This window comes from Camelus ferus, chromosome 9, assembly GCF_009834535.1.
Source record: "Camelus ferus isolate YT-003-E chromosome 9, BCGSAC_Cfer_1.0, whole genome shotgun sequence".
NCBI lineage: Eukaryota > Metazoa > Chordata > Mammalia > Artiodactyla > Camelidae > Camelus > Camelus ferus.
Genome location: NC_045704.1, coordinates 13,401,492 through 13,427,288, shown reverse-complemented (window position 1 = coordinate 13,427,288; position 25,797 = coordinate 13,401,492). Strand labels below are relative to the sequence as shown.

Here is a 25,797-nt window from a genome sequence, read left to right as displayed (position 1 = left end):
TAAACAATAATAACTGGCAGATGGTAAACTCTGTGCCTGGCATGTTCTAAGGGCTTTGTGGGTATTTATTTTAATCTCATTCAATTCTCAGAACAACCCTGTGAATTAGCTACCATTATTAGCCTCATTCTACACATGAAAAAACTTAGGTGCAGGGAGATGGAGTAACTTGCCTGATGTCACAAGGAGGAAGTGGCAGAGAATCTGGACAGGTGGGCTCCATATCTAGACCTCTACTCCCACACAAGGCTTCTGTATCAGCCCCTCACAGGTAACAAAGTAAGGAGGCCCATGGTGGGGGGAGACTGGGGTACAGTGGAGGACAAGACCACATTTAGCAGACTGTCACCCTCCCCATGGGTCCAGGTAGCTAACTTTTCAAGAGAAATCAGAAATCCAGTTGTTTATGAAACATTTGTATATTATTTTAAAATTTTAATTAATTGATTAATTTTTTGGTTAATGGAGGTAGTAGGGATTGAGCCCAGGACCTTGTGCGTGCTGAGCACGTGCTCCACCACTGAGCTATACCTTCCCACTGCCCCCCTTCTTTTTAAATGCTGACAGCTAATGAGAGAGGGAGGGAGAGAAAGAGAAATACACACACATGCAGTTTACAGGCTGCAGTGGACGTGTACCTTACTGTATGGAGGTGCCAATTTAGATGGCAAACAGAAACTGGGGACAGGAGCCAGGGCTCGCTGGTTGAGCGAGGGACTATCCAGCTGCCGGGGGACATCTCACCTGGCTGTCACATGAGGTATTGAGGTTGGCATCCGAGGTTCCCCACGTGGCTGACCGCTGACCCACTCCTGGGGCCTCCCCTCTCCTCTGTCTGCATTTGCTTTTCTGAGCTCCAGCCTCAAGCTGGTGTGCTCCAAACCCATGTCTCCAGACCTCAGCCCTTGCCCTAGACCCATGGCCCCCACGTGGACATCTGGTGACTATCCCACACTGGACAGCTCCCTGCCACCACCTGCTCCTCCCCAGGCTTCCCCAGGGTGGCAAGGTGGTGGTTGGCAACACTGCCCTGTTGGCTGCTGGGGGGAGGGGTGGGGCAAATAAATCCAAACCAAACCAAACACCCATTCCTTTCTTTCTCAAGTCCACCCCCACATCGAGTCTATAAGGAAATCCTAACAAGTCTACCTTTAAAATGGATGCAGGGGGAGGAGGGTGTAGCTCAGTGGTTGAGCAGGTGCCTTAAGATGCAGAGAAGTCCTGGGTTCAATCCCCAGTACTTCCATTCGATAAATACATAGTAAAGTAATAAATCAACCTAATTACCCAATTATGGGAAGATTCAGAGGAAAGACGTTGAGGAAGAGGGAGATGCTCTTTGCTCCTAATAACTATTCAGTAGGTGGCAAAACTGGAACTCTCTCTGACTGACTCTGGTCCCAACCCTTCCCTCCATATTGTCAACATCCCGCACCAGTACCCTCACACCACTCTGGAAGGTTCCTAAGAAGAGGGGGTTCTGTTCCTACAACAGCTAGTCTTTGAGGAATGCAGGGATTTGCACGCATTCATTTGCATTCATTGACAAAAAAAAAAATGGGAGTCCTTTGGGAATAAGATCAAAGCAAGTCACAAAAAAAATTTGGCTTTGCGACAAAGTGGGTCTGACAACCTGGGCCTGACTGTTGTGGCCCCAGCCCTCACCTTGGTCAGGGTGTATGTCCCCAGCAGGTTCAGCTCCAGCAGCTGCCGGAAGCCCTGGGCGGAGGTCTCCTCGGGCCACTGCGGAGGTGGATCTAAGGGTGAGGGTGGGAGAGAGCAGAGATGAGGATGAGGGAGCCTTGAAGACAAGAAAACAGGGAAGGGAAATAGGCATGGGGTTGGGGGTGGGCATAGGATGGTGGGTGACAAACAAGAGGGTCAGTGATCCTGAAAAGATCAGGAGGTTGTATGGTGGTCTCTCAAACAGGAGTCTCACAATTGGATTAAGATGATGTGGTTTGCTGAGGGAAGATAATAAATAGCTCAGGCATAGAGCGCATGCTTAGCATGCACGAGGCTCTAGGTTCAATCCCCAATACCTCCATCAAACAAATAAACAAACAAACCTAATTACCCCACCACCACCAAAAAATACAGAATGAGAGTAACACTTTGTTCTTGGGCTTAGAAATTTCACAAGTCAATATTCGTGCCAGACGCTTTGCACTATAATGTTCTGGTTATCTAATAAACAGTAGGAGGTGGGAGGATGGCAGGACAGAAAAATCCACATTCAGAAGGAAAAAAGCTGGAAAGGTAGGAGTGAGAACAGGAGAAAAGACAGACTATGGAAAAAATGGACCCTGAACCTTCCAAAGGCTTTAGGAGTTAAGTGGATAAGGGGACAGAGAGGTCGGAAACAAGATGATGGAAAGTTAAAGAAATATTGGGTTATTTCTCCCCTAGACACCCAGAGTTTGTGGCCTTGCTTCCTTCAGGGAACAAAATAGACCAAACACCTTCAGAGAATCCGCCTGGGATCCTCGTCCAAAACAGCCCCTTCATTCTCTGAGCCCTCAGTCAGCTTAATTCTTCATCATAGCCTTTATCACTACTGGACATGCCAATGTATTCAATTGACTCTCGTCATTTAAGGCACCCATAGTCTATAAAGTTGCAGTGGACACTGAATTGGTGAATACTGACCCATTGCTCCTAGGGAAAATATGTGCATACAATATACATAATAATATATACATGTGGACTGAATGTTTTTGTCCCTCACCAAGACTCCTATGTTGAAATCCTAACCTCTAATGTGATGGTGTTCCAAAGCAGGGGGTCTGTGGGAGCTGATTAGGGCACGAGGATGGAGCCCTCTTGAATGGGATTCGTGCCCTCATAAAAGAGACCCCAGAGAGGTCCCTTGCCCCTTCCACCACCATGTGAGGCCCCAGCAAGAAGCAGGCCTACAGCAGACACTGCATCTGCCTCCACCTTGATCTGAGACCTCCCAGCTTCCATTACTGTGAGAAATAAATGTCCTTGGTCTAAGCCACCACAGTCTTTGGTATTTCTGTTAAAGCAGCGTCAACAGATAAGACAGGACATATGTGTGTCAGTCCATATGTACATATGTTTATGTATATAGCTGTGTGGCAATCTAACATGGACTATAATCTTTAATCCTAAAAACAACCCATACTGGTAAACTCTATTTTATTTATTTTGCAAAGGAGGTTCAGGAGTTTGAAGTGACTTGCCTGAGGCAGTCCTACTCACGGCTGCCAGAGCTGGGATTCAAACCCACCCAGCTGGACAGAGAGCAAGCTCCTTACCTGCCCTATCCGGTCTCCCTCCTCTGGGTATCTCTTTGTTTGAGAACTGAACCCAGAGGGCAGAACATCACCGTGTTTGGACTTAGCTGGAAAAATTGCTGTGGGCATCTCACATGTTTGCCTCTCCGCGTATGTCCGAGAATACCAGGAAAGCACAGTGAGGACTGATTCGGAGGTTACAAGACACCCCCTCCCCCACGCCCCACACAGCAGGTGAATTTGCAAATATGGAATCTGCAAATAATGAGGATTAGCCCTATCTGTCTTGGGGGTAAAGAGGGTGGGAAAGGATAAATTGGGAATTCAAAAATTGTACCTCTTGGGGTGTGATGGAAATGTTAGCTCTCTTAATTGTGGTAGTGGTTTCACTGATGTGTACATCTATCAAAATCCATCAAATTGTACATTTGAAATAAGTGTAGTTTACTGTACAACAACCATATGACAATAAATGTGTTTTAAAAAGGCACTGCTACAAACTATTTGAATACTTGAGTATTTATACATAAGTTATTTAAATAATTGAATAATCATAAATAAATCTAGATATTCAATCCAAAAAAAATAAAAATTAAAAAATTAAAATCAAGATTAAAAAAAGCATTCATCTTTTCTTGTCTATTTCCCTACTCTAGAATGTGAATCCTATGTGGACAGGAATATTTGGTCTATTTTGTTCACTGTTAAATCCGCAGTCCTTAGGACAGAATATGGGGCATAGTACATGCTCAATAAATATCTTTTGAATGGCTAAAGGACACAGAGAGAAAGGCTGAGCTAGTATCTGTCACCTCTTTAAATTCTTACAAGAGAAGGAAAGTGCAGCTCAGAGAGGGTAAGTCAATTGCTCGAAGTTGCACAGCCAGTAAGAGAGGCTTCTTTCTACCATGGCCTTGCTGCGTGACCTTAGTCCAATCAGTTCACCTCTCTGAGCCTCGGTTTACCAAAGTGAGGCATTCTTATGAAGGGCAGTCATCACGCTGATGGCAAGTTCCCTTCAAAGCCTCTACACCAAGCCCAATAAACCATGAGCTGAGAGTATGTCTTCTCAGGGAAAAAAATGAGAAGGGCCATCAGCCTCACTTTGTAGATAAGACACTGAGGCTACAGGGATTGAACAGAGCCAGAAATGGGGTGGGAAGCCACGAGGTCGGTCGACACCAGTGGAGAATGGCCCTTGGGCCTCACAACTTACGGTAGCCGGCGTTGTTGACTACACAATCCAGGTGGCCAAAACGGCGGACAGTCTCAGAAATGAGCGTCTGAGGAGAAAGACTGTGAGTGAGCGGTGTTTGCAACCGGGCTCCCAAAAATAAGGCAAGGATGGGAGGCTAGATTCACAGCTGAGGGGACAGGAACCAGATGTGGGGGACCCCTCCCAGAATCACCAGGCATGGCAGGAGAAGAGGAGACTGGAAGTCAGGGGTGCCAGGGACCAAAGATCTGGTGACATTCACATGGCAGTCATTACTCCAGAAACCCAGGGACCGGGTGAGAGTGAAGGGCAGATGTCAGAGATTCCACTAAAGGGAAGGGATAGAAACACTAAAGAAAGAGAAAATCTCTCAGAGGAGAACTTCAGTGAAGAATTTATTGGTTCCACTCCATGCGACAAGTGTGACAAGCCTTGAAGAGTGGGAGATAAAGGAGACTCTTCCCAGGAGACACAGAACCTGGCCAGCAGAGTTGGGGAAATTCTTGGGGAATTAGGGAAATGATATTGAGCTGAAACCTTTGGGATCAGTACAATGTAGCCAGGAGAAGAGGACAAGGTAGAGGGAACAGCATGTGCAAAAGCCTGGAAGAGCACAAAGCTAAAGAGAGAGAGAGAAATTGAAGATGGGGTAGGGGGACGGTAGGGACAGAAAATACGCTCACCTTCACATCTTCCTCCTGAGTCACATCACAGAGGAGAAAGACAGTTCCAGGAAGCTCTTGCTCCAGAGCCTGACCCCTGGACTCTGCAGAAAGAGAAGGGCTGGGGTCTGAGGTAGGAGGGGCCTGGCGGCCTGGATTCCTTCTGGATCTAAAGGAGGAGGGGTTGGGGGTAAGGAATGAGGGACCCTCACTCACCATCTTTGTCACAGATAACCACTTGGGCGCCGCTTTCCGCTGAGAATAGGAAGGGAACAGTTTATACCAAAGCAGAATTTGGCAAAGGCTTCTGCTGTCCTCTTGTGGCCACCTGGAGTGGGGACTGTCTCCCCCTTGCTCTCCTAGTGACCCCAAAGTCTCATGATGATCCCCCTAGGACAAAGGCAGAAGCCTGGACACCTATTCTCCTTGGCTACTCCAGGTGCCTGCTGGGGTTCCCGAGCCCCCCAACCCTGGTTTCAGAGTAAACCCTAAACCTGCAAGACCCGCTTTGTAGCTATAATTGAGACCCAGAGAAAGAGATGCAATGGAGATTGGAAATGCGCCAAAATCTCAGGCCCCAGGCTACCACTCCCTAAGTCTTCGTTAACTTTGCAAATTAGATTTCGTAAGGTAAGAATCTACATTCCAGTACAGAAAATACTCCTTCCCACACCCACTAACCCCCCAGGGGTCCCTCTTCTCCCAGACTTCAATATTTAGAGCCAGCCAGACCCCACTCACCGAAGGCTCTAACTATCCCTGCTCCGATGCCGCGCCCGCCCCCTGTCACGACGACCACCTTCCCGGCATAGCGCGTTCCCGATGCCATTCCGCAGTAGACCGTCTCTCCCTCTGTCACTCACTCCGGGCTTCTATCCACCTCCGAAGTCAGGTGAGGTAGTGTGATTGAACCGTAAATAGGGGCTGGACCCTGGAAGCCCGACCCTGAAGGGGCGTTGCCAGGAAAGCTAGCAGCTTGGAAGCTTGGCCCGGGCCCCTTCCTCTTTCAGACCCGGGAATCCAGGCCCCCAAATCCCTCCCCTCTCAAACTCTGGATTCCTGGCGTCTGGCCCCCTCTACCCTTGGACTCAAATGTCCAGGTCCCTAATCCTCCCTTCCCTCAGACCCAGGAATCCGGGTCCCCAGCCCCCTCCTTCCTCAGACCCAGTAATCCAGATCCCGAGCTCCCTCCTTCCTCAGACTTACAAGCCTGGGGCCCCTGTCCCCTCTTCCTTGGGGACCCAGAACTCCACGACTCCAGCTCAACCTCTCAGAGACATCAGTGTCACAATCCCAAACAGACACAAAGTTATTGACTAAAGTTTCTAAGTTTTAATTCAAATTTGGACAAGTGTTGGGAAAACCAAACTTTGGCCTCAGAAAACTACTCCCCTTCTAGGTCATGGGACCAGATCACGCCCGGAGGTGCGGGGAGGCGGTCCAGATCTCGGGGCGGTACCGTCAGGCCACGCCCTCACGCTCTGATTGGCTGTCGCGTTTGGGTGGGTCAGAAGCTGGACTGCAGCAGAGTGACTCGCAGAGGCCACGCCCCCTCGTCTTGGATTAGGGCGGGAGGGGCGGCCCCGGAATCCCAGTTGGCCTCCCAGGAGGTGGGGCCTGCATCGCGCCCACCACCACCTCCCCGGGAGAACCTCGTGGAGCGGAAATCAGTCACTGGAGGAGATCTTGGGGGCGAGGACACCTGGAGCGTGGGGTCTGACGGAGGCGGCGGCGCAGGGGGAAGAGGGTCACCTCGAGAGTCCACATTTCCACCTGGAAAGGACGAATGGGGAATGATAATGGCAAACTTTGGTACCCAGATGACCGGACCCCCAGACCTTTCCTCTCAGACTTAGGAGTCCGGGCTCCCAGTCCTCTCCTCCCCTAGACCCAGCAGTCCTGGACCCCGGTCTCCTCCTACTGGAATGTAGAACTCCCAAGTCCTGTCCAGCTTTCTTCATCAAGACAAAGGAATCCCAGCAGTCTTCAGATCCCTCCCCACGAGAACCTAGGATCCCAGGCCTCCGACTCCCTGTTTCCTAGAAACCAAGAGCCCAACCTTCCAGCCCATTCTCACTTGTCATCATTCTGTGCCACTGTGACGCCTCAGTGGCCAGGGCTTGAGAGAGACTGAGAACTCGCTCGCGGTGACCTTCGGATGTCGGCAAATAAGGGATGGTGTTCCTCGGGCTAGAAAAAAGAAGATTTGAGGGGCTTGTATAATTAGCCTGTACAGTAAGGACCACAGTGCCGCGCGTGTCCTTCTGGGAGCTGTAGTCCCTAACACGTGGCTATAAAGGATTTTAAATATTGCAAGACCCTCTTTTTAAAAGCCCGCGTGCATTATGGGATTTGTAGTCCAGTTGCCAGAAAACTACCCCCTATTTCCTAAAATAGGGGTAAAGTTTGACATTCACCTAGGAACTGCAGTTCTCTCAGCGAACTACGGCTTTCTGATTCCCCAGGAACTCAAGCGTCTCTAAAAGGTTCTGTGATCTATTCTTTAGTACTGGGGAGTACTCAGGAGACAATAGTAATGCTAGTCTTCTTCCCTTTGTTGATTTCCCTGCTCTTTGCCCCGCTCTCCAGTTCCTTACCTGCTCCAGGACCCGGAGCTTCTGAGCCATTTCTGGGCGACTGAGTGTCCCAGGACAGGCTACAAAGGAATTGGGGCATTAGAATTCCTCACGGAAGTCCTCATGTTCTCATTTTGAGGGTGAAGTGAAGGGGGCTCAGAGAGGGGATAGAATTGCCCCAAACACACTGCCAATTTTTAACTTTACCTGAGTTCCTGGAAAACAGGGAGAGTTAGGAAAATCAGCCCCCTGCCCCAAACACACACACACACATTCTTGTGTTCTGGGAAGCATGCTTACTGCAAAGAACCCTTCTTCTCCGTATGACTTAAGATAAGATTGATGAAATTTCTATTTTAAGACAGGACAAGAAAAATTAAACATAAAATTCCCTCTGTGTGTTTGTTTGGGCCTCCTCCCTCCTTCCATAATAAGCAGTGTGCATCTGTGTTACACATCAACCAGAGCTCCTCAGAGATGAGAGTGATTGGTTCATAGTAAAGAGCAATCCCCCCTCCCTCCCCATCTTCCGGTGCTTAGCAATGTAACTTCTTAAATGAATAACATCCGTTCCCATCTCCATAGGGGATCACAGAGACTTGCAGCTGGCTTTGTGCATGCTTACTTGGACTATGCATCCCTGGTGAGTTTTACGTAAAATATGAATACATCATATTGATGTACTATCCTTTGTCTCGAAAATGTATATGAGCGTGCCTTTGACTTCTAACAGGCAGAACAGTTCTCAAAGCTTTCTGAGTCAGTCACCTGGTTTACAATCCTCCATTTGAAAATTCTTTTTTCTTCCTGATTTTAATTGAATTTTCATTGACAAGACTTACAGATGACACCCCACCGTTGTTTACCTATGACAAGGGAGAATCAGATCTTCCGAATTCACATCCCTTTGCCATAAATGATTAGCTGAACTCCTTGTCCTGTCAAAACTAGCTAGACATAGAGATAAACATTTGGTGTTCCCCTGACTGATATGCCTCCTGCTTACAAAAACAATCCCAACTGTAAAATCACCCCACCTATGACTGATCTAATTCCTCCCTAGAAAAGTCCAAGGTGAAACCATCCTGCTCAGACATTCTGACCTTTGGATCTGGTGTGTGTTCCTCATTGCAACAGTGTGAATAAAATTGATTTCTTTACTTGCTCAATTTTTTTTTTTCTTTTTTTGCCTTTGACAACAGATAGTAACTGAAAAAGAAAACTGGGCTTCCAACCCAGACCCATGACCCTCCCCCCTAGGAGGGAGAATGCTGGTGAGGTGGCGATGTAGTCTCTGGCCCACCCCACCCCATCCCACCCTGTCCTCCCCCCATTAAGGGAGCCAGGATGCTGACTTCAGCACAGGTACAGGGCAGGTAAATCTGGAAATCTATTCTGGGTAAGGAGGTAGGAAACAGCTCCACTTTACAGAGAGACAAACTGAGGCTCCAAGGGGGAACAGAGGACCCACTGCCACCTCACTGCCTCCCCACTGTGCCCCTCACTTTTGGTTCTGCATCAGGCTGGCGTCGGGCTGGGGATAGTGTCCTCCCCAGGGTGAGGAGCCGGGGGGAGGCCGGGCGGGGGAGAGGCCGTCCACATTCCTGGTTTCTGCGGATTCTCTCCAGCTGCTCCTGAGCGCTCATCCGGGGCCGGGCCAGGGGGACCTGGGGAGATGAGAAACATCTGGAGACTCCAACCTTGGCCTCCGTTTTCTCTCTTCCCCAAACCTTTCAGTCTCCTGTCTTGCCCTTTCCAGTAAGTTCACCGCTGAATCTTTCTACACCTGTCCCTCTGCCATGAAAACAGGGACTGGCAGGAGGGGATAGCTCAGGTGGTAGGGTACTGGGTTCAATCCCCTGTACCTCCTCTAAAAATAAATAAACCTAATTACCTCCACCCTAAAAAATAGTTTTAAAAAAAGGACTGGGCTGAGGACCTTGCCTTGTAGAGTCTGGCACTCAAGAAGGGTCTGAGATGTTCCTTGACCTGAACTGAACAACCTTTCAGTTGATGGACAGCATTCTGGAGGCCAGTGCTCTGTGCTCCCCAGAGACCATGTGCAGTTGTACCAGTTGCACACTGCCCAAGGACGGTGCCCTCCATTTGAGACAGGAAGGGGGCAGGGCACAGCCATTCAAGGAATGATACAGCAATTAACAGTGGAAGATTCAACCCCCAGTAGGCTCTGAGGCTCAAGATGGCAGGAGATTTGACTTCTAGTAGAACTTCAGCTTCATTATATGCTCATTGTAAAATATTAACATGGTGAATAACATGCCCACAGGCGCCATGACAGTCCCAAGGCTAGCCACAAAAGGTCAAAGAGTGGGAAATGGCCAAGTTCCTGGGAATCCCAGCCCCTTCCCCAGGCTAGTTAGATTGGTCCTTCCACTTATTAGCAATATGAAGCCACCAAGCCCATAAAAACTGGCAACAGGGTGCCTCGCAGCCGCTGCCCTCTCTCCCTCTTCGGAGATGGCCCACACTCTGTCTAAGGAGGGTGTACCTACTTTTAATCTGAGCACCCAACCCCCACACCTTGTGGCCTTTCTCTTGCCTTTTAATGTATCTCTCTGAATAAATCTACCTTAACTCAACTGGGACTCGCTCTTGAATTCTTTCCTGTGCGAAGCCAAGGACCCACACTTGGCAGGGCATGTCCCAGGGGCTCAACTGAAGCCTGGGACACAGCCCTCCTCACGCCACACATCTGTTTTTCCTGCATCACATTGACCAAGCCAGCCCCTGCAGAAGGGGCATCTGTCTCTAATTCACAAAAAAGGCAGCCTGTAGGCTAGCAGAGGCTTCCTAAATCCCCACCTCAGTCTGGACATTGGCACCAGCTCTTTCCCTGCTTCCCCACTAATAAATTCTAACTCACTCTTCAAGGTCTCTCTGCCTCCAGGAAACCATCCCCAACATGCCCAGGCTGCCCAGGAGCTGCTCTGTAATGGCGCCAATGCTTTGTGCTTTCCCCATATTAGCACATGCCTCCCTCTCTTCTGGCAGTGTTTATGTCTGAAGCTCTTCAGTGCCTGAGATCTGGTCTGATTCAGCTCAGGAACCACAGTGCCCAGACAAAACCCAATCCACAAGAGGCCAGGGGCCACCCCAGCGCCAATGGGAACAATGCCAAATAGGCAGCTTGAAGTTAATTAACATATTCAAACCGGAACTCCCCACCTTCCATCCACCCAAATCCCTCCCCATCTCCTGCCTGCTAACTCCCTCCTTCCGGATGCTCAGTAACTCCCTCCTTCCAGATGCTCAGGCCAAGAACCTTCTAGTCATTCTTGAGTCCTCACACCCCACCTCTCATCGGCCAGGAAATCTTGTTAGCGCCACCTTCAGAATCAGTTCCCCAAATCTCTTATTTGCCACTCCAAAAATAAACAGCAATCTTACAGCCGATGTTTGTTTTTCTAAGTCGGTGCTGTTATCCACCTGGTGGTCGTGATGGACGGCATCCCCCAAGTCTCCGCACACCCTCCATCATCCGAGCCTCTGATGTCAATTGCTATTTTCTTGCTTTTTGTTTTGATTTTCTAGTTTGATTGCTCTCTGAAGATGTCATAAAATGCCAAAAATAGCCACAAGGAGAGTGAAATGAAATGAACAGAAACATCTTGTCACTTCCAAGAGCTCAGAAAGTAAAATCACATCAGGAAGAGGATCGAGGAGCGTCTGCTGGGACATCTCACTGAAAAAGACCCTCGAGATGTGATGCGATGAAAACAGAAAGAGTGGTTGTGAAAGCTGTACTCTGACAGTGATACCAGGAACTGATGACAGGAAACTCTGCCCTGAGCAAAACATGAAGATCTGAAGGTAACCGGATGGTCTTGCAGGCTTTTGGTCATGAAACAAGCTAGAATATTCCATGAAGACTGGAAAATTGATCATGAACCTATGACTGGCAACATATGACTTAAAATACCTGAAGATCTGGGGTGGCAAAGCAGCAGCCGGTCATCAATTATACTGATGGGTTTGCTAAGATATCAGAAGGAAACTCAGTGCTGCAAAAAAATGTATACAGTGGATAAAATGGCTTCTGAGTGATGTTGTCTGCCTACTAAAATGTTACCACAGCAATGAGAGAGGATAATGACAGGCTTGAAGGATGCCAGGCTTGGGGGGTCTGTTCTTGGGCACACTGGAACCACAGACACACACACACACACACACACACACACACACACACACACACACACCACAATTGGTAGTGCCTGGAAAAAGCTGACATCTAAGGTGTTAGGAACATGTCTATGATTTTCCTGACCATTATTATGCAAACAAGAAATCATGACATCTCTACATACGGCTTGTAACGATGCGAGTTGACACTCCATGAAGAGCAAGAATGACCACCAATACCACCCTTAAAAAAACCCAGAAAAACTCCATACTGGCTTCAGGTCTTGGGAACCCGGGACCCAAGACTTTTTAGGGATGCCACCTTTGTAGCTTCGAATACTTGGGATGAGGTTGATACACCATCACAAACAAAGGCAAACACAGACTTAGGGCTCCGATGAAGCTTGAAAACAATGCTGCAGCTGAAAACAAAAGGACTGCCTTTACCCTAAGTCCGCAAGCAACCAGATTTGGTGTCGCTGATGAGAAGAGGATGAAGCTGAACTTTGTTCTTCTTGCCCAAGGTGATCAGGTACAAGCGGAACCTCCTACCGGACCCAGCAATGACTCACCCGGTGGGCACTGGTTCGGGGACCGAGAAACTGCTGACATGGTGTGAGATTCGGGAACGTGAGAGGGTGACAGCGATGCTGACGAGGCTGAGACACAGGGGGAAATCTCCCCATGGACGAAATGGTGAAACGGGCGGCCAGTTCATTGCTGCCCTCCAACAGTAGGTATTTATCAGCAACCTAGAGAATCTAACCCGTTTACTCAATTAAAAGGGCACTGCCCAGACAACACCCTTGGTTAAAGAGCAAATGACACAGCCAGAAACTCTACCAAGGCCATCTGCCTCATCCTCAGGGATCCCACCCCTGGCCCTGCTCCAAATGTCCCACTCCAGCTTTATGATGTCATTGCTGCCCCAACCAATGACCCCAGTCTCCAGAGTCCTCAAGCCACCAGATGCCATGAGCATTCACTGCAGGTGAATATTTAGGTACTTTGGTTTCCTTGGTACTTGGATGTGTGACATGATGTTTTACTAAACCTTTTCCTTAGAAACAAAAAACGCCTGATACTTACCATCTATTTTTAGTGCACTGACTCCTTCATGAAAGTAATTCATTGCTTTATTTTTAAAATAAACTTGACTTTTAAATGGAGATATTATTTACAGCCTTTATCCAATTTAGTATGCATATTCATACATTTTATTGGGGAAACATTCATGTGTTTGATGAATGGTGCTGCATCAGACACCACGGCTGCTTTTATTCGGTGTAGAGCATAGGCACCAAAGTACCAGTCTAGAATCTGCAAAATTTTGCATTTTGAATGACATCTGGTTCCAAGGGTTTTGGATAAGGTTTGCAAACCAAGATATCTAGAACCTGACTCCCTCTAGACATCTCCTCTTCTTGGAACCTGGTGCAAACAACTGTTATCTCGCGCCTGGACTCTCCCAGCGGCCCTTTCACTGCTTCCCAGCCTCCGCCCTCGTCCACACACACTGCTCTCCATGTGGCCACCAGAGGCCACCAGTTCCCACTTACAGCAACGTCCCTGTGCTCAGAACCCTCCACGGTTCCTGTTCAAGCAGTGTCAAAGCTAAGTCCTCATCTTGGACCACAGCCCCAGCACTATCTGCCCCCATTTCCCCTCTGCCCTCATCAGCACCGGTCTCCTCCTCTCTCGGTTACTCTGTTCCAGCCGCACTAGCTTTCTAGTTACTTTCTCCAACACGCCAGACTCACTTCTGCCTCGGAATCTTTGCAAACGTTGTTCCCTTTGCCTCTAACACTCTTCCACCAGATATCCCCAAGGCTCCCTCCCTCACCTCCTCTGTGGTGGTCAAGATGGACCTGAGGAAGCGGGATGGACTGCCTACCTTGGTTCCTGGCTGTGGGGAAGGGGGGCGGCGACCCTCAGGGCTGGAAGCCCGGGAGACCCTTGGAGATCCAAGACCTGGAAGAGCAGAACAGGACCAGTGAGGACAGAGAACTCTGAGAAAATCCCGCCCGACCCCATATACTCACCTGAGCGAGGACTGGCGAGCTCTCTGTCGCCTCCTGGGGGCCGCCCCCAGTCAGCCTCGGGGGATCGAGGTGAGCTCAGTTCTAAGGACTCAGGCAGGCTCTGGAGGAGTCAGGAAAGGAAAATCATCATGATGATTACCATTTCTCAAGCATAAAGCAGCTGAGACACAGCATAAGTAGGATTAAGATTGAAAACCAGAAGCTAGACCTAGTTTTCAACCCTCAGCTCTGCTTTTTTTGTTTTTTTTTTTTTTTTTGGCTGTGTGACCTTGGGCAATTTACTTTACCTCTCTGGACTGTATGTCACCTTTTGATATGAGGATTAATTCATGCATATAAGGCATTTAGAACAGTGCCTAGCACATGGCAAGGCATTATAAGTGTGAGGTTCCGCAATGATTAAGCATCTGGCATGGTAGGTACTAAGTACTTTATCAGCATTATCTCATTGAATCCCCTCAGTAAATCTACAAGGCAGCTATTATTATCCCTTTTTTATATGTAGGGAAACTAAGGCTCAGAGAATGAGGACAAAGACTAATGTCACAAAGATAGCAGAGCTGAGATCTAAACTGAAGTCTCCCGGATACATGATCTGATGGTCAGGACCAGCAGCAGCTCTACCTGGCTATGGTCATAGTGGCTCCCGCTTCCTGATGGCTTACTCTATATTAGGCATTTTCTAGTTACAATTTGTCCTTCTTACAGAGCCTTGCAAGATAGGGGTTAAGATTAGCAATGTCTGGTAAATGTTTAACAATGGCCTCTCTGGTAGGAAAGAGCCCTAGTTTGCAGTGTTTGCCAATTACTGCAGTTTAAATACCCTCACTGTGATCTGTTTCAAGCTACCAACTGAATGTGACATTGAGAAAAGATGCAGGCGATTGGATCTTGGGAGGTCTTGGGATCTGGCTCCAGCACACCAGTAGACCACACCATAGTATAAGAAATAAGAAAACAAAGGCTTCCAGAGCTTAGGATACTTGCCTGAGGTTGGTTAGCTGATCCAGGGAGAGAGAAACAGGTGAATGGGTGATAAGCTGGGTCAGGGGCAGATAGGACAGGAAGCTGGGGATGGGGAAAGAGGTGTGTGAGTCTCACCTCCCTCTCTGAGGACTCCTCGCCTTGGAGTGCAGGGGATGGGGAGTCAGGCTCAGTGTGGGGGGGTGGTTTCTGGGGGCCTCCCAGACCTGCCAGTGTGTCTTCCACCATCCACAGCTGCTGCTGAGCAGATACTCTGTCCTGGGGAGAGGAAAGGAATTTGTTACTCAAAGGTGGGAAGATGTAAAGAGGGTTCAAGTTGATAAGCCATGGAAAGGGTCTGAAATCAGTTGGGCTTTACTTATGGAGTCATAAACGGACTGTGTGCATATGGGGGCTATATTTGTGGATATCCATTTCCATATGGATATCCCACTAACTGCACCATTTATCATGAACACTGTTTTTCCTATACTGCTCTGCAGTGTTACCTCTACTATAAATGGGTGACCGTATAAATGTATGTGAGTCTGTTTCTGAATACCCTAGTCTATTCCTTTGGTCCATTTGTCTAAGCTTAATACTACACTGTCTTCTTATTAACTGTAGCCTTATACTCAGACTTGACATCTAGTTTGTGTTACTCCTGCAGCTTGGTTCTTGGAGGCTCCCTTGGCTACTCTTGGCCTTTTGCACTTCCAGATAGAATTTTGAGTCAGCTTGTCAATTTCTACCAAAAAAAAAAAAAAAAGCTTCTGAATTTATACTGGGATTGAAGAGCTCCACTGGAGAAATCAATTTGGGGAGACCATATCTTTACATTAGTGTATCTTTCCTATCCACGAACATGGTATATCTCTCCATTTATGTAGGTCTTCTTTAATTTCTCTCAATGTGGCTTGCAGCATTGATGTCTTTCGTATCTTTCATTAGATTTCTTCCTAGATATTTAGTTTGTTTATGTTAATTATAAACACTAGTGTTTATAAATATATATTTTTCTAATTGTTTGGTACTATCATTCAGGAAGACAATTGATTTTTGCATATTATCCTTGCATTCAGTTACCTTGCTGGATTTGCTTATTCTAACAGTTTATCTGGACATTATTTTGGATTTTCTACACACATATCTTTCTGTCATCTGTAAATAAAAACAGCTTTACTTCTTCCTTTTTGGTCCTTATACCTTTGATTTATTTCTCATACTGACTTGTACTATCTAGGATCCCTGGTACAATGTTGACTGGAACTGGCAATAGCGGACATCCTTGTCTTATTCCAAATGTTGGGGGAAAGTTTTCAATATTTCACTGCCAATAATAATGTTTGCAGTAGATTTGTTATAGATGCCTTATCAGATTAAGGAAGTTTCTTTTTATTCCTACTTTGCTGAGAGCATTTATCATGAATGGATGTTAAATTTGTTTAATGTTTTTCTTGCATTTATTGAGATGATCATGTGGTTTTTCTCCTTTATTTTATTAAATGTGGTGAAGTACATGGACCTATTTTCAAGTGTTAAATTAATCTTGCAGTCCTGTAATAAACATAATTTGGTTTGTGATGCATTGTTCTTTTCATATATTGCTGGCACTGAGTAATATTTAACATCAATAGGTGGGGGATTAGAGTTGAGGGGTGGATTTTAGGAAGAAGTGGGAGATGTTTGGCATGAAGAAGGTGGGATTTAAATCTTGAGTATGCATTTAATAATAGAAGCCAGAGTTTTTAACTAAAGATACATGATTTAGAAATTCTACTGGTAGGCTTAGAATGAAGAAGGGGGTCTGAGGCTAAGCAATGGGGCTTATACCTTAGGAGTGAGGCTTGAAGTAAGAGATTGGATTTAGAACTGGAGACTCCAGAAGATAAATTTAACAGCAAAAGTCAGGATGCAGAATGCAAGAGATGAACTGGCAGGATGGGACAGGGATGAGGGGTGGAGTTTTGACACTGAGGGCACGGCTTCGAAATAAGAGGAGAGATTTAGAACCAGAGGGTAGAGTGATTCTGAATCTGAAGATAGGTCTTGAAGGGCATGGTCTTAACTACAATAAAAGGTTTAAAGTGAAAGGAAAAGACAGAGGGGGAGGTGCTTAAATAAAATGGGTGGGGCTTGGTGCTGTGGGCAGGGCTTAAATGCCAAAAGGTTTCCAAGTGAACTTAGAGAGGAGGGTGGAGATTGGGAGCCTTAGGGCAGGGATGTACCTGGGGGGACCCAAGGTGCAGCAGGTACTCAAGGGTCTCTCTTAAGGTGCCCAGCTCCTGTTCCAGGCCGCTGTATGTGTCCCAAACCCGCTCTCTCTCCTCAGGTCCCAGAAAGAGGGAGACAAAAGGTTAGCATGCCCACCCCCCAGATCTTTCCCCATTTCATCCTACCACCTGAGCAAGAGGAAGGGTGGCCTGGCCCCTGGTGCCTTGGGGCCAGGGGACTACAATTCCTAACGGAATTGAATGGACTACAATTCCCAAGGGCCTCTTTGCTCAGACTACTGGGAAATCCAGAGTTTGTATAGACCCTGTCATTCCAATGAACTTCTAGTATAGACAAATAACAGCTTTCCCCTGAGTCCTCTGGATTACCTCTGCACTTACCATGTGCCAGGTACTGTTCTTAGCTCTCTAATTTTTCTGAAGTAGGTACTATTAATGTCTCCATTTTACAGATAATAATTACAGCTAACACCTAAGTATGCTTACCATATACTAGGCACATAAGTGTTAAATATTTATTCATTTATTGACATATATTTATGAAATTTCACAATGACTCTATGAAGTCAATATTATTTTTATCATCTCAAGTTTACATAAGTGTCATCTAAGGCCCAGAGGGGTTAAGTAACTTTTCCAAGGTCACACAGCAACTGTAAGTGGGAGCTGAGATTAAAAGCCAGGCTATATTAAATATTGTTGTTTCTTGTCTGCTTGCCCCTCACCCTCTAGGACAAGATCATTGGTTTAAAATTTGGGAGGGAGGGATTCTCAAGAACTACCTTCCCATGAGCCTTTGAGAGCAGGTTCACTTTAGTAACAACTTGTAGAGTCCTGGAGTCCCTTGGGAGGCATGGCCCTTCCTAGATGCTCACCTGGGTCAGGTGACAAAGAGTGGCCCTCACACTGACTAATCGGTCCTGCAGGAGGCGCTGGCGCCCCCAGGCCCTTCCAGGAGCTGCAGCTTCCCTGGTTGTTTGGCCCATCTGCTGTCGGGTCAATTCCAGGGCTGCTTCTAGTTGCTCCTGCATGGAGAAGGAAGGTGGTTAGACTTCTGAAACCACACCAAGCCACAGGAAGAGAAGGTATCCTTCTGTATCCGGGCATGCTGGGGATCAGGATGGGCTAAGGGTAGGTGGAGAGGCCAGGTGTCCCTCCCCTGTCCTAGAGCCCTGTACCTTCTCCTCCTGCCTCCGGTCTATCTCCTCCTGCAGCCTCCTCAGGAGCCGGTCCTGCCCACACAACTTGGTCAACAAAGTCTGGAGAAAGGGGAATAGGAGCTATTTATGGACCAGATCTGGCTCTTCCCCTTGTCCACTCCCCCATCTCAAACTTTCCCTTCTCAACTCTGAGAACTTAGCAAAGGTTTGATCAAGGAGAACTTACATCTGTCTCCAAGCTTTGGTGGAAGGTTGAGTCCAGTGGGGGACCCGGCTGAGGAGAAAGAGAAAATTGGGGGTCATATGCCCAAACAGGTCCTTATTGTAGCTCAGTGCTAAGATGAGACCTGTTTCCACTGAGAGACACCCCTGTCCCTGTTAGCTTTGTTCCAAGCTTTAGCAAACCTCAGTAGACCAATTGCCAGATTCTTGGCTTTAGGAAGACCCAATGGGCTCTGCTACCAAATAGCTATAGCAAATACTATAATTCATAGAGAAAACTTAGACATTTCCTTTTTGACTGAGAATAAAACAAGGACACTCACTACCACTGTTACAGTATTAGAGATCTTGACCAGTGCTATAAGATAAGACAAAGGAAACAAAAACTGTAAAGATAGGAAGGGGAATGACAAAACCACCATTGTTTACAGATGAGGTGCTCATCTACCCAGAAAAACCAACAGAATCAAAGAGTATTTAGAACAAATAAGAGAATTGAGGTGCAAAATGAAGCTACAAACTTCATTAATGGCATATATCTACATCATCAATAACTAGAAAATAAACAAATTTATTTTTAAATATAAAAAAGAAGAGAAAATGTATCATTCAAATAACTATAAAAATGATCAGGAATTTAGGAGTTACCTTAACTAATAGCACACAAAATCTCTATGGAAAAACTTTAAAACTCATAGACCTAGAAGATTATATGAACGAATGGAGAGATATTCTATATATATGCCACCCAGGTTTCAACAGCCCTAGAAAACTTAATATAAGCACCTATCCAGGCACCTTGACATACCCTGTCTCCTCTAGGCACACTAGTCCAGGAGATGACATTCACCATAGCAAAGAAAGCAAGGGAGGGGGCTATCGCAGATTCAAGGTGCCCCAGGATACCTACCAGTAAAACCATGGAAGCCCCGGTCCCAGGAGGTCTCGGGGGGAGCTGGAGATATGTGGAGGAACTAGAGGGGGCCTGGAAGGAATATTGATATAGAGATGTTGAGAAATTAGAATGTGTGTGTCCAGAATTGAAGTGCCTTAGGAGATTCTTTGAGGTTCAGAACTGGGACCCCAAAACTGCCTCAACTGCCTGCTCTCCAGCTGTGTGACACTGTAGGGATACAGAGGATGATAATAAATGGACAAGCCTGGCAAAACTGTCCCAGGAACTGATGAAAGTTGCACTTTACTCTCACTCTCATGTTTGTGGTTAGTTATGGATTTTCTGGGCTACAATCCCGTGATGCTGAGAGAAAACAGCAGATGACCAACTTGGAAAGATAAAACTGAAGACACAGGCAGATGCAATCCACACTAGCTTTCTCAGTATTGTCTTAGAGAAGAATATTCTGGACTACAATCTCCATAATGCTTAAGGGGTCATGGCCAAAGACCAGCCTGAAAACAGCCCTGAGAACTGAAGGAAGATAAAGTTCACTCTCCCTTTCACACCTGAACCCAGCTGTGATTATGCTGAACTACAATCCCCAAGATGCTCAAGGAGTAATGGCCTAGAGACCAGCCTGGAAAGACAGCCCCATGGCCATAAGGGAGATGTGGTCTCCTACCCTGTTGCCTCAGCTCACCGGTATTCTGGTCTCCTGACTCCAGTGCTGGGGACTTCTGGGGGGCTTTCCTCCTCCAGCTTCGGAGGAGAGTCCTCGGCGGGGAGTAGGGGGCCTGGAAAGGGTCTGGCGCTGGGGACCCCAATCCAGAGGAGGCCGGACATCGATGCGACTCAGTGGGGTATGCGGTCTGGCAGAAGGTGCTGTATCTCCAGAGGAGGGAGGGGGTCTCCGTGCAGGAGCAGAACGGGGCCGGGGGAGGCTCAGAGGGGAGGGAGGGCGAGAGAGGGGTGTAAACAGACTGTAGGGAGGAGAAAATAGGTGAACTGGGTCAACTAGAGCCCCCTCACCCCGCTAGCCATCAAGCTAGTCTCCAAGATGTATCTCCCTTCAGTGTGTCTCACTGTTCCTCTGGAGTAGAACCCTCCTCTATTAGCAAGATTCTAAAAAACTTCCGCCTTCGTGGCGTCCCCTTCTTAGGCCTTCTCCCGGACAGGCTCTGGCCCCACAAGAACCCCAGCAAGTCACCTACACATCCACATACCCGCGAGAAAGCACTTGCCTCCAATCAGTCACAGACCCGCCCTTCTCTTAGGCCACGCCTCCAACTTTTTCCTCTGGAGCTCAGCCCTATAGAACTTTTTGGTCCCAGACTCCCTCATCCAACTCACTCTGGGCTCCTCGTCCTCCGAATCCGGGGTCCAAACTGCAGGTCGGCCGTGGGGCTGGGTGCGAGCAGCCCGGGTCGGCCACGACCCCTGGAGAGCCGAGCCACTTCTGGAGATTCTGAGCCACGGCCCTCTTCCCCTCTGCTCACCTCTGGGGGACCACCAGGGCCGCCAGGGCCCTCCCCAGGCTGGGGACGTGCAGGTGACCTGGGTTGCCCACTAACGAATGGGCATGGAAAAAGACATCACTCCTTTGACCCTTATAACAGCCCTTATTCCCATTTCACAGATAAGGACCCAGGGACCTACAAAGAAAACAAAGGAGGTGGTGTACTATAAATCATTGTCCCTATTTTGTAGATGGGGAAACTAAGACCCGAGTGCGGAAGTGACTTGCGCAGGGCCACAAGGCCCATCCAGGTCGCTGGGCCGAATGCCCCTGACTACGCGTCGAAAACTGGGACAGGCAGAGACAGCCTGGAGGCTTTCTCTTTTTTTGAATCTGATATTGTTCAGAAGGCAGCTGCAGAGGGTGGAGACTTCTGAGCAAGTCAGAGAGTGAGCAATATTGATGGACAAAATGGTGGGCGGAGCTTACAAGAGAAAGCCTTTTTGCTGATTGGAAGAGTTGGAGTTCCCTGGAGCTGCGGCCTGAAGGGCGGGGTCTCCTTAGCCAGAAGACTTGTGATTGGACATTGAAGGGGCAGGTCCTCAGGGGGAGGAGTTTGGGATGATGAGCCAGACCCAGATTGGAGGTACAGGGTCAGGGCGTGGCCTTTACGTATACTCACCAATCGTCGCCCTCCGCGCGGGAGGCCCGGCCCAGCGCCCGTAGCCAGCCCCGCAGGTCCTCTAGTGTGTCGGCCGCCAGAACGTAGGTCCTCATGCCCGGGTGCTCCGCCTGAGGGAGGAGAGAGCTGGAGGACCTGGACGCTTGGGCCCTTTAAAAAGGAGGTTGCCATGCACCTTAGTCAAGGTCTCTTATCTCCAATAATGGATGCTCTATGTCTGCTCCTAGGCCTAATTCCTTAGTACCCTTGGGGGATGGACGGACTCACTGTGAAAGTGAAGCGCCGTCCTCGGGGGGCTCCTGGCCCATCTGGCCTGATACTGTAGCTAGGGAGCAGGACGCTTCCTAGGACACTCTCCTCGCGGCTGTCTGCAAAAGAAGAGCTGGGGTCAGGGATCACAAGGATCTGGAGGCTGAGAAGCTAAAGAAAAGGGAGGGTGACGGGGTGGGGGGGCTGCCCACCCCATGCCAGCTGGGGCACTGACCCTTGTAATAGAAGAGGCAATGGCCAGAGAGGACAAACCAGCGGCGTTTCCAGAGCCGGAGCCCGGAGCTGTCCTGGGGGGAGAGAGTGGGAGCAGAGGGCTGAGTAGAGCCAGCAGGTAAAAAAGAGATGGAGACAGTGACACTTGGGGGCAAAGATCCAGAGAAAGGAGAGAAGCAGAGATACATGTTTGATGCAACAGATTCAGATGGAGAGTGGGAAACATGTGGGTTACAGTTGACGGGACACAGAATCTGGACACAGTCAGACCTGAGTTTGACTCCTGGCTCCACCATTTTCAAACTCTGCACTTAAGCAAGTCATTTCCCCACTAGGAACCTCATGTTTTCTCATCTATCATTGAGGATTGAGAAGTTACAGGAAGGTTGGGACAGATACTATACCACTCATGGCAGGGGCTTTATATAGGAAGACTTGGTCCAATTATTATGGTGTGTGAGACCCAGAGAGGCTGGGAAGGTGATGCTGAGCCACAACCTGAATCCTGCATCTCTCCATCTCCTCTGCCAGAACTACTCAATCGCCAGCCTTGTGCCCCTCTTCTCCTCTTCCATCCATTCCCACAAAAGCAGCATGATCTTTTAAAATTATAAATCAGATCATGTGAGTATAGAAGGTAATTAGGTTTGTTTATTTATTAATTTTTAATTCTTATTTTTAATTGAAGTGTTGTCGATTTACAATGTTAGTTTCATGTGTACATCAAAGTGATTCAGTTATACTACACATATAAATTTTTTCAGATTCTTTTCCATTACAGCTCATTACAAGAAATTGAGTATAGTTCCTTGTGCTATACAGTAGATCCTTGTTGTTTATCTATTTTCTACATAGAAATGTGTATCTATTAATCCCGAACTCCTAATCTATCCCTCCTCCTCTCTTTACACCCCCGACAACCACAGTTTATTTTCTATGTCTGTGAGTCTATTTCTGCATTGTAAATTTTATTTTTTATTTTTAATGGAGGTACTGGGAATTGAAGCCAGGATCGCATGCATGCTAAGCACATGCTCTACCACTGAGCTATACCCTCTCCCCACAATGGGCTCCTTCTTGACCTAGAGTTTTCAGCTCAAATGTCATCTCCTCAGAGATGACTTCCCTGACCAACAGTCAAATGTAGCTCTCATCTCTCAACCACTTTCCAGCACATCTCTCTGTATTATTTCTTCGCAGAGCTTCATTTGCTACCATGTGAAATCGAGTCCACTTGATATATACGAATTTATTATTCATCCCTGCCCTGCCCCCATCTTGCATGTACTATAGATACTTGATTGTCTTATTTGCATGACGTGCTCCAGGGCTTGGCATATTGTAAATATTCAAGAAGTGATCATTGAATGAATGAATGAATGAATGAATGAATGAATGAAACAACGACAGAATAAGGGAGGAAGCAGTGATAGAAAAAGAGACTTGGAAGGAGAAAAACAGCAGAGAGCCAGGGGCACAGCCTCCAGCATCACTTGGAATGTCCTTTCCCTTCTTCCACTTGCTCTACCTGTTTATGAAGCCAGCCTCGGATGTGCACAGGGAGGTTGGGATCCCTTCTGAGTGCATTGCTTCTCTTCCCAAAGGCATGCACCTTGCTTACTGCCCGGGTGGGCTTCTGAGGAGAGAAGGAGGAAGGAAGTGAACAGGGCCTTGGGATGGGCTTGGAAAGGTGGTGCAGTTGGACCCAGGCAACCCGAGGCTCAGCTGCCTTTAGAAATCAGGTCAAGGAGGAAGCTGAGTTTGGGGATCAGAAGGACCTGTGAGTACTGCAGAGTGGAGAGATACTTTTCATGGGTGGAGGGAGCTGTTTGGAGGCAAGGAAGAGGCTACTGGCCAATCGGGAAGGAATCTGGGAATCAAGGATCCACTGCCAAGGAAAGGATGCCCTTGGCCACCAGAGCCAGAGATGTAGTAGAACTTTCGGGATCTGAACTGGCAATACTGCCGGGGAGGTCCCCATAATCAGGAGGGACCTCCATGCTGAGTCCTTGGTGATGGGCCAGCTGGAATCAAAGGACACCCCAGCACCAGGGAATGACATCCCTTAGTGACCACGTCGAGGGTGCTGGGGGGAGCTCCAAATCCCTCCATCCCAATAGATGGAGCCCCCTCCCTGGTCCACACAGATATATCAGCCTGATTCTCACAGGATGCCTTTCCTTGGCAATGGCGCTGCCCCAGGTTGGGATCAAATCTATGGATTCTGAACTTGGGAAGCTAGACATGAGTGAAGGGAATGGCCAGAGGACAAGGAAATGAGTGTCATCACTGAACTTTGGACGAGGGTGATGATTTGGGACCCAAGTATCTCTGGCTTCATGGGGCCTGATTGTTGGAGAAGGAGCTTTCCTGGTCAGATTTCAGAACTGGGTAGATTGGAGGGCTAGAAATAGGACACGAATTCTCAGTCCTAAGAAGAATAGCCACTGCTTCTGAGTTCCTGTATGGGGAGAGGGGAGGGCTTGGCTGGGGAGCGGCCTTATGTTAGCAACCAGAGTCAAGTGGGGTTGTTACTCCGGCTTCAAATTAGGAAAATACGAGGGGTGGAGACAGCTGGGAGTGCCTTGGAATTCCTAGCGGTGGCTGGTGGGCAATTTGGGACCTCTCTAGGGCTGACAGACCCAGTTTGCTAAAGATCTTTGCTCTTAACAACCGGAGTCCCTAGGAAGGCACCTAAACCACGGCTTGGATACAGGAGATAGAGGAGCCCAGAGTCCCCCACCTCCTCCCCAGCCCCACCAAGAAGCTCGAACCTTGGTACTCAGGCTGCCGAGTGAGGAGATGGTGGAAGCACTGCTGGCCAGGCTGAGGCTGCTCCGAGGTCTGCCCTCCTCCATCAAGGGCTTGGGGAGAGAAAGAAAGGGGCTGTGTGCGTCTCTCTGCAGATGACCCGGCTGGGGACAGAGACAGGGTCAGGGGCTTGCAGGTCAGAGGAGGCAGAGGAGAAAGAGCCTGTTGTTTGGGGCTTGGGGGGCTGGGGGAGGCCCTGGCCCCGGATCGCATACCAAGAGTGATGCCAAGAGAGGTGGGCGGCACTGGCAGCTGCGGGGAGGGGGCAGCTGTCTGCAGCCTGGGACCGAGAATAGGGGCTTCTTTATTCTTGCCCCCTACACTCTGGTCAGGAATTTGACCTTCTCTGTGCTCGGGACCCCCTTAACCCCTGCCTCTTTCTGGCTGCCCCCAGCTACCTGTCTCCTGCTGTCCCACAGACACCCCCAAACCATCCCTGCCAAGCCCTGGGACACCAGGAATGTGCACCCAAGCGGCCCCTCCCCCCAGCCAGGGAACTTACCAGCTCCGGGGTCCCAAGGACAGAGGGCAAAAGAGGGCAGGGTGGGTGCTGGGACACCCAGCCACAGTCTCCCTCCTCCTCTGTCTCTTAGGTGCTGCCTCTCCTCGTCCCCAGTTCTCACCTGCTCATTCACACCCTTTTTGTCTCTTTGTCTCTGATGATGTCTTCTTCCTCTCACACTTTCTCTTTTATATTGTCTCTCTCCACTCTCTCCTGTCTCTCTTTCTCTCTAATCTCTGTCTCTTCCAGTCTCTCCCTTACTTGTTCTCATCCCCACCCCCATATCACTTTCTCTTCCAATCTTTCTGTTTGCATCCAAATCCTTCTCTGACACAGAGTCTCTTCTTTTAAGTCTCCGTCCCGTTCTCTCTCTCTCTCTCCCCTCGTCTCTGTCTTGCTGTGTCTCTCTCTCCCTCACATTCAATCTCCTCTCTCTCTCTCTCTCTCTCTCTCTCTCTCTCTCTCTCTCTCTCTCTCTCTGTATGGCCCT

General features: G+C 48.3%; 2 protein-coding genes and 1 long non-coding RNA gene across 14 annotated transcripts in view; 1 reads left to right on the top strand and 2 right to left on the bottom strand.

Annotated features, from left to right (window-relative positions):
- The window catches only part of HSD17B14 (hydroxysteroid 17-beta dehydrogenase 14), a 13,829-nt gene extending 7,344 nt beyond the window's left edge, over window positions 1-6,485 (bottom strand). For 2 of the 3 annotated variants that reach the window (XM_032485630.1, XM_032485632.1), the window contains exons 1-6: window positions 6,345-6,485; window positions 5,880-6,018; window positions 5,355-5,393; window positions 5,160-5,242; window positions 4,477-4,543; window positions 1,666-1,757 (exon numbers count right to left, since the gene is read on the bottom strand). In XM_032485630.1, the coding sequence (XP_032341521.1) occupies window positions 1,666-1,757; window positions 4,477-4,543; window positions 5,160-5,242; window positions 5,355-5,393; window positions 5,880-5,967 (369 nt within the window). In that variant the 5' untranslated portion in view covers window positions 5,968-6,018; window positions 6,345-6,485. Of the gene's footprint in view, window positions 1-1,665; window positions 1,758-4,476; window positions 4,544-5,159; window positions 5,243-5,354; window positions 5,394-5,879; window positions 6,084-6,344 lie in introns of all 3 variants that reach the window. The other variant, XM_032485631.1, reaches the window with a different exon arrangement.
- Window positions 6,448-25,797, bottom strand: PLEKHA4 (pleckstrin homology domain containing A4). Of its 10 annotated transcripts, XM_014561198.2 has the most exons (21): window positions 25,308-25,797; window positions 24,769-24,858; window positions 23,523-23,630; window positions 21,996-22,068; window positions 21,779-21,879; window positions 21,512-21,621; window positions 20,724-20,939; window positions 20,074-20,353; window positions 19,386-19,460; window positions 18,480-18,527; window positions 18,272-18,352; window positions 17,969-18,118; window positions 17,088-17,186; window positions 14,998-15,138; window positions 13,897-13,996; window positions 13,749-13,825; window positions 9,220-9,381; window positions 7,922-7,929; window positions 7,736-7,794; window positions 7,216-7,328; window positions 6,771-6,911 (listed from the first exon to the last, which is right to left on the bottom strand). In XM_014561198.2, exons 2-20 carry the CDS (start codon window positions 24,850-24,852, stop codon window positions 7,222-7,224), a joined length of 2,079 nt encoding a protein of 692 aa, XP_014416684.1. In that variant the 5' UTR covers window positions 24,853-24,858; window positions 25,308-25,797; the 3' UTR covers window positions 6,771-6,911; window positions 7,216-7,221. The 10 variants fall into 10 exon arrangements, with proteins under 10 accessions (XP_032341483.1, XP_032341484.1, XP_006173887.2 ...); XM_032485592.1 differs by lacking the exon at window positions 7,922-7,929 and having other exon boundaries at window positions 6,448-6,911; window positions 24,769-24,909; XM_032485593.1 differs by lacking the exon at window positions 7,922-7,929 and having other exon boundaries at window positions 6,448-6,911; window positions 25,429-25,797.
- On the top strand, window positions 8,260-12,008 carry LOC116665659. Its single transcript, XR_004322275.1, has 2 exons — window positions 8,260-8,357; window positions 11,267-12,008. It is a non-coding gene; the product is annotated as an uncharacterized LOC116665659 (long non-coding RNA).

Coding starts and splice junctions, on each gene's coding strand:
- PLEKHA4 (XM_032485592.1), bottom strand. CDS start 24,852: ATGGAGGAGGGCAGACCTCGGAGCAGCCTCAGCCTGGCCAGCAGTGCT. Junction 18,528..19,385: donor GGGCTTCCATGGTTTTACTG/GTAGGTATCCTG, acceptor CTTTCTCCTCAG/CCGGGTCCCCCACTGGACTC. Junction 18,353..18,479: donor ACCAAAGCTTGGAGACAGAT/GTAAGTTCTCCT, acceptor CCCTTTCTCCAG/ACTTTGTTGACCAAGTTGTG.